At 52.0% G+C, this 7,961-nt stretch overlaps 1 protein-coding gene across 1 annotated transcript in view; it reads left to right on the top strand.

Annotated features, from left to right (window-relative positions):
- Positions 1-7,961, top strand: part of BPIFB1 (BPI fold containing family B, member 1) — a 36,190-nt gene that overhangs the window by 22,878 nt on the left and 5,351 nt on the right. Inside the window, exons 7-12 of the mRNA XM_011960591.1 lie at positions 670-733; positions 3,168-3,253; positions 4,549-4,728; positions 5,683-5,736; positions 6,237-6,395; positions 7,281-7,349. Coding sequence (XP_011815981.1) covers positions 670-733; positions 3,168-3,253; positions 4,549-4,728; positions 5,683-5,736; positions 6,237-6,395; positions 7,281-7,349 — 612 coding nt within the window. The remainder of the gene's footprint in view (positions 1-669; positions 734-3,167; positions 3,254-4,548; positions 4,729-5,682; positions 5,737-6,236; positions 6,396-7,280; positions 7,350-7,961) is intronic.

Here is a 7,961-nt window from a genome sequence, read left to right as displayed (position 1 = left end):
TAGAGTTTGACATGTGGAAAGAACTCAGTAGCAACTTGCTGTACGAATAAACAAATTCTCCATTTAACTCTTTTTTTTTTTTTTTCTTTTAAAGCAGAGTTTTGCTCTGTCACCCAGGCTGGAGTGCAGTGACGCGATCCCAGCTCACTGCAACCTCCACCTCCCAGGTTCAAGCAATTCTCGTGCTTCAGCCAACCAAGTAGCTGGGATTACAGGAGTGCATCACCATGCCTGGCTTTTTGTATATCATTAGTAGAGATGAAGTTTCACCATGTTGGCCAGGCTGGTCTCAAACTCCTGGCCTCAAGCGATCCACCCACCTTGGCCTCCCAAAGTGCTGGGATTACAGGCATGAGCCATTGCGCCCGGCCTCCATTTCACTCTCATGGAAAACATAGACTCTTGTGAGCAAGACAAGGAGTCAGAGAGGGAGGGCTTCTGGCAGGCCAAGCTCACCCTGGGCGCAGGGCAAGGGATGAACCACTGTGAAAGGTCCCAGCTGGCCCTGCAGGCTGGGGTGAACATACGAATGAGTCCTCTACCCATGGATGGAAACTGGCTGGCTGTGGGCACAGCAGGAGGACTCAGGCCAGGTGGGCCGGGCACAGGTTCCTGTGGGGCCGCATTCTGGCCCCTCCCTGATGGAGCCCCTTGCTTATGCTGTTGCAGCTGTGTCCCGTGATCGAGGCTTCCTTCAATGACATGTATGCAGACCTCCTGCAGCTGGTGAAGGGTAGGTGCTCTGCTCTCTCTCCCACTTTTTCCTTTACTATGGAGCTGGCCTCCAGACCCTGACTCCACCAAGGGAAGGCCTCCTCAAGTCAGGCCTGAGCTGCAACTCGGGCCCAGCAGCAGGTGAGACAAGCACCAGTTGATCCCTGCCCAAGATGTGCAGACAGAAATTCGCCATGACTAGGACTTCATGAGCTCCTACTATGTGTGGGATTGTCAGGCCAGCGGATGCCCCAAGTTCAATTCGCAGCTCTGCCCCGACTTGCTCCATGACTTTGGGAAAGCTACTTCACCTCCTCATCCTCGGTTTCCTCATCCATAAAATGGGGCTTAACCATCCCTACATCATAGGATTGTTAGTGAGGAATGAAAGTCCAAAAGAAAGTTCCGGGCACATAGCAGGTGTTCCTCCTGGCACAGAGAAGCACTTACAAATGCATGCTAAATGGATGGATGGATGGATGGATGGATGGATGGATGGATGGATGGATGGACTGAGGATGGACAGACAAAAGATGCTAAGACTACAAGCATGAGCCATCACATGCAACCCTGGACTAGTTTTTACAGATCCTTTGGGAAACTGCAGCATCAAATAATAGCTCTATCCATCTCGTTGCAGTTTTAAATTTTCCCTCCATCCAAAGGGTTTAAGGTATCTGAGAAGTTAAAGCATGGGTTAAAAACTGAGATATCTGGTTTAAAAAATAAAAATCAGAGATGATTCGAAGGGTGAAGATGGAAGGAAGTCATTTCTCCCTCCCCCAGCGTAGCAGGTATGGGAGGACACAGGCTCCTCCCCCACATCAGAACTCTGTCTTGCTCAGGCCCCCAGAGTGGAAACTGGCAGGGAAGAAGAAAAGTCTACCGACTACTGTTTGGGATCAGAAGAGGCTCATTCCAAGGGCTACCACAGAGGAGAAGGGAGGGGAGCATGCACTGAGCACCACAGGGCATCTGCCATGGGCCACGCCCTCCCTCTGGCTGTTTTGTAGGCACGTCTCACTGACTCCTCAGACAACTCCACGAGGTAGCAGTCATGACTCCCCTTCACTGTGATTAAACAGGCTCCGAGCAATTAAGTCACTGTCCAAACTCACAAAGGCAGTTGGTGATAGGGGAAGACTCGAGTTCCGAGCGGATGTCATTCAGACTGAGCCGTTACTAGGTGCCAGTTCTATACATGAGGCAGGAATTACTATTCTACCGCCGTTTCTTTCCTTTTTTTTTTTTTTTTTTTTTTTTTTTTTTTTTTTTTTTTTTTTGAGGCGGAGTCTCGTAGCCCAGGCTGGAGTGCAGTGGGCGGATCTCGGCTCACTGCAAGCTCCGCCTCCCGGATTTGCGCCATTCTCCTGCCTCAGCCTCCCGAGTAGCTGGGATTACAGGCACCCGCCACCTCGCCCGGCTAATTTTTGTATTTTTAGTAGAGACGAGGTTTCACCGTGTTAGCCAGGATGGTCTCGATCTCCTGACCTCGTGATCCGCCCGTCTCGGCCTCCCAAAGTGCTGGGATTACAGGCTTGAGCCACCGCGCCCGGCCCCTTTTTTCTTTTTTAAAAATAATTTTTACAGGAGTCATGCTCATCTTCTCTGTGTCCTTCCGATTTTAGTACATGTGCTGCCCTGGCGGGCACTATACCCTCATTTTAAGACGAGGAAACAGATTCAGAGGCAAGAAGAGACCAAGCAAGGTCGCTGGGGCTCTAACCGAAGTCCAGCTGGCTCCTCCGCTGTCCCGAGGACGGGCCCGGAGCTCTCCCTGGAGCAGTAGGCGACGGGTCCCTGGGCTCCTCCAGCACTCGCCGTCCTCGGCCATACACCGGGGCAGGTGACTCGCCACCGCCACCTGGCGGCCAAGTGGGGAATTCTGACGCGAACACGAGATCTTTGGGGGAGCAGAGGAGCCAGTTGGATTTCGGAGTAGATGTTACCAGGCCTCTGACTTCCAGCCTAAGCTTCCTTGAGATCCAGGTGCTCATAGGGTGTCCAGACTCAGAACCTCCTGCGCGGGGGAACGCGACTTTTAGTCTGGTAGGGGCGGTGGAGTTACAAACAATAGTTCAGTGTCGTTCCAATCCGGGACTTTGGCATAAAACCGACTGGGTTCCCATGCCATAGTATGGCTTTAAACAGGTCATTTCACTTTCCTCAGCCTTGGTTTCCACATCTGTAAAAGGGGGTAATAATAAGACCTACTTCCTAAGGTTATCATGCAGATGAACCAGCTGACATGCAGAGGCCTGGCACTTGGTGGATGCTCAATAAATGTCAGTCAATGTCATCACTGTTTGCATCATATTATCAACATCATTATTACCTACTCCTCCCTACCTGCCCCCCATGCAACAGTACACTCCATCTGGAAGCAGCCCCCCAACTTCCCCCTCCAGTACTGCCCTCCACCCTCACAGAACTTTCTTCTTGTCCCTGAGCAGTGCCCATTTCCCTCAGCACTGACCGTCTGGAGTTTGACCTTCTGTCTCCTGCCATCAAGGGCGACACCATTCAGCTCTACCTGGCGGTGAGTGTCCCAGGACCTCGAGGGTGAAGCGGGGACATCGCTGCCCTTCTCTGACCACCAGGAGTCAGATAGCATGGGCCTGTACTAGGAGAGAAAATCCTGGTCACCGTTACAACACATGGGCTGAGCTAGAAAAATCACTGCAGGCTGAATACGTCCCATGCAAGCCATTCTAAGGGAGAAAAGCCACCCAGTAGAGCCCCAAAGCCAAAGAACCTCCACCAGGGAGATCTGCCCTCACCCCCAGTTTCCCCACTCAGGGGCCCGAGTGGGGACACTGGATCCTCAGCCTTTCTCTCAGGCAAGTCCCTGCCAATCCCCAAACCTCTGACAACCTTGAAACAAAAGCCAAGAACCAAGAAACACAGACCTAAGTCTCTCTCCCAGCTCTGTGACTCCCTGGCTGTGTGACTTTGGGCAAGTTTCTTCACCTCCCTGAGCCTCAGTTTCCTTGTCTGCAAAATGTCAGCAATAATGGCCACTGAGGAGAGGATGAAATGAGACCACAGCGTGCCTGGCAGACGGGAAGTGCCCAGTAATAGTCAGCTCCCTGTCCCATGTGGGGGCTGCACAGCCATGCTGTGGCTGGATGCCCTGAAAGGCCAGACCATCCTGGTAGCATAAATACCAGACCAGGTTTGTTTTGTTTTGTTTTGTTTTTTTGAGACTGAGTCTCACTCTGTCACCCAGGCTGGAGTGCAGTGGTGCCATCACAGCTCACTGCAGCCTTGACCTCCTGGGCTCAAGCAATCCTCTCACCTCAGCCTCCTGAGTAGCTGGGACTGTAGGCACTTGCCACCACGCCCGGCTAATTTTTTGTGTTTTTTGTAGAGATGGGGTTCCACCATGTTGCCCAGGCTGGTCTCCTACTCCTGGGCTCAAATGATCCTCCCACTTCGGCCTCCCAAAGTGCTAAGATTACAAGCATGAGCCACCACACCTGGCCCCTGGACTAGTTTCTGTGGATGCTTTGGAAAACCGCAGCATCAAATAGTTTCATCCATTTTGTAGCAGTTTTTAATTTTCCCTCCATCCAAAGGGTTGGAGGTATCTGAGAAGTTGAAGCATGGGAAAAAAAAAAAACTAAGATGTCTAGTATAAAAAATAAAAGTCACAGATTATCCGAGGGGCAAAGATGGAGTAGATGTTGCCAGGCACCTGAGTTCCAGGCTAAGCTTCCTGGCAACAAATGCAAAAAAAGGAAGCAGGCTAAACGATGTCATTTCCTTCTAGGTTGTTACTGGGTAAGCTGCAGAATTAAAATTATCAGGCTACTCCCTGCTCTGTCTCCTCAGGCCAAGTTGTTGGACTCACAGGGAAAGGTGACCAAGTGGTTCAATAACTCTGCAGCTTCGCTGGCAGTGCCCTCCCTGGACAACACCCCGTTCAGCTTCATCGTGAGTCAGGATGTGGTGAAAGCTGCAGTGGCTGCTATGCTCCCTCCAGAAGAATTCATAGTCCTGCTGGACTCTGTGGTAAGCCTCAGCACAAGACAGGGAAGAGGGCTGCCCAGGCTGCATCATAGGAATTTCCTACACAGGGTGCCCCTAAGCAGGAATCCCCCATCAGGCTCAGTTTAAATCCTTCCAGTAATGGAGAGCTCACTCCCTCCCCTAACAGACCCTGCCTCTGACATAGCTCTAAACCGAAAATCCTCCCTGTAACATCCAGCCCCAGTCATGGTTCTGCCCTCTGGAATCTGATGCACCTGTTTCCTCTACCAAAAAACAGTCCTGTGGAATCAAAAGGCATCTGAGATACGCAGTAGTCCAGGGATGATAAATACATCTCAGATAGTGAGTAGTCCAGGGATGGCGACTGTGCCACTGCTCACCACTATAGCACTCATGACAGACATCACTAATCGATCAGGGCTGTCCTTCTTACTGAGTCTGGATGCTGACACGACCTTGGAATCCTTATTAACGGGGCACAGCAGATAACCACCACCAGTCAACTATGTTGTGCCACCTCCTCCTGGGTGACTGATGGGGAAATTGAGGTCCAGAGGGGGAAAGGGTTGGTCCAATGTTACGGGAGGATGGCAGGACTTCAGGGCAGCTGACAGACAACTGATAACTCAGCTCTTGGGGGACTGGGATGGTGGGAAATAGGGAGTGTAACCAGCTAGCCCATTCATGGTTGCAGTGATAATGAAATCACCTCTCTGTGTCCTCTGAGATCAGCAAGCTGCCCGCACCCCACAGCCATCACCAGCCCACAGTAGAAGTCCAGCCCAGTAGGACCCCATGGCCCATAGAAGCTGACCTAGGGGCTGTTTTTCCACCAATGACAGACACATGGCTTGGGTCACTGGGCCCACTCAGCTTTTCTGGGGTCCTGGGAAACCTTCCTCCCAGCAGTGGGGTGCAGGAGATGTGCCTCCCTGTGCCCTCCAGCTGACCTTCTCTGGCTCCTCTCACCCTCAGTTTCCTGAGATAGCCCGTCGGCTGAAGTCAAGCATCGGGCTGATCAATGAAAAGGTTGGTGCGTTTGCCATCCGCAGCTTGATGGGTGTTTGGTGTGGTCTGGACACAGGCCTCTGGGGAGGAGAATCTGGTGGGACTAGCGTTTCATTCCAGCACTGGGATGCTCAAACCGCATCCCTGTCCGCACAGAGATTTCAGTCTAGCAGGCCAGTTTGACCTGAAGCAAATCATCACATGGATAGTGTTTCCATGACAGGTGCAGTAACACAGGACAGGTTCTAGGGGCCATGAGAACACTCTGGGCCCCTGACATAGTCTGGGACGTCAGGGAGGCCTGCCTGAAGGGAAGGGTATTCCAGACAGAGGGAACAGGAGACCAAAGGCTGCCAGGAAGGGAGAACAACACAACATTCAAGGATCTGCAAGAAGGATAGAGTGGCTGGAGCACGAGAGGGAGCAGGGAGCCCACGAAGGCAGGCAGGGCCAGGCCACACAGGGCCTGTGGGCCGTGGTGGGCACTTGGGAGGCCACGTGTGGCTCTGATCTCCTTCCAGGCTGCAGATAAGCTGGGGTCTACCCAGATCGTGAAGATCCTAACTCAGGACACTCCCGAGTTTTTCACGGACCGAGGCCACGCCAGGGTGGCCCAGCTGATCGTGCTGGAAGTGTTTGCCTCCAGTGAAGCCCTCCGCCCTTTGTTCACCCTGGGCATCGTGAGTTCAGCTGTCTGCCATATTGGCAGCAGCCAGGGGGCCCTTCTGTCCACTTTTCCTGTTCACCCTCCTGCTTTGTTAAACATTTCCACCACTCTCATCACTCAGCAGGGACAGGGGAAAGGGAGCTCTGAACCAAGAGCCAGGAGCTTTGTGGGCCCAATTCTAACCCTGTGACTTTATTAGTCAGTAATCTCTGGGCAGAAACTCAACTCATATGCATAAAAGGAATTGTATTAGCTCCTGTAACTAAAAAGTCTAGATGCTATTGGCTTCAGGATAGCTGGACCCGGGTGCTCAAACAATATCCTCTTCATTCCCCTCTCTTCCACCTAGCAGCCTTGTTTTCCTCTGTGCTGCCTTCATCCTCAGGCAAGCTATTCCCTCATGGAAGTGCCCCAGGCTGCATTAGGCTCATATCCTATCAGCCTGGCAATCCTAGCAGGAAGAATCTATCTTTCCAATAGTTCCAGCATCTCAGGGCTGACTCTCATCGAATGAGCCTGAGTCAGTTGCCCATTCTTCAGCCAATCAGTGTATCCAGAAAAATGGAATATGAAAACTTACTGAGCTGGGCCACCTACACACTAGGGTAAGGGAGTGCAGGCTCCATGCATAGTGGCTGCTGTCGTCGTCATCATCATCATTATTATCATTATTATCATTCCTACAGCAAGCCTAGATTGTCATCTGTGAAATGGGGAGTGGGTACAAGTACTATCTCGTTTAACAGATGAGGAAAGTGAGGCCCAGAAAGGTCAATCCCTTTGCCAAGGTCACAGAGCCAGGAACTGAGATTCAGATCCCAGAGCCTCCCGGCATAACCCCTAACTCCACACTTGGACCCTATTAAGAGCCATGGGGCCTGATCTTCTCTTGTTGCAGGAAGCCAGCTCGGAAGCTCAGTTTTACACCAAAGGTGACGAGCTTAGACTCAACTTGAATAACATCAGGTAAACACACAAATCATCGTGAAGATTCTGCTGATGGAAATGAGTCCCGCCCAGTGACCGTGGGTTTCTTTAAACACCGACTGTGTGGCTGTCAGGTGAAGGCAGCTCCAGGGTGGGCAGGGAGGCCCTTCCCGGATGCTTCTGCTGACAAGGACTGCATGTGAGGGAATGGGGAGGAAAATGAAGCAGGCTTCGCAGCAGCCACGGCACAGGCAAACCCTGGCCATGAGCAGCCCACTCTGGACACCTCCCAGGCCGTGGCAGTGACAGTCACCTGGCACAGAAGTGCAGGGCTCCAGCTGCCTCCTGTACCCCGCCTGTTCTCCCACCTCACCACTTTCCTATGACCCCAGAGTGAGTGCAGGGACTGCCAGCTGGAGCCTCTGGGGACAAGTCAGGCCCAGGGCTGTTTTGAGCAGCCCACACAGGGCTGGACTGTTTAATATAAATGAGTTGTGAACATATCAAATCAGACTATCTGGCTGCCCTGTGCCCACAATCCTACATAGCAACAAACTGTGGAGCCAGGAATTGGGGCACCCTTTGAAGGGGTTTGGGCTTCCTTGTCCACCACAGCCTTGACTCCTGAGGTTGATTTTTTTTTTTTTTTTTT

This window comes from Colobus angolensis, unplaced genomic scaffold (assembly GCF_000951035.1).
Source record: "Colobus angolensis palliatus isolate OR3802 unplaced genomic scaffold, Cang.pa_1.0 Scaffold114, whole genome shotgun sequence".
Classification (NCBI taxonomy): Eukaryota; Metazoa; Chordata; class Mammalia; order Primates; family Cercopithecidae; genus Colobus; species Colobus angolensis.
This window is presented reverse-complemented; position numbering and strand designations above follow the sequence as displayed.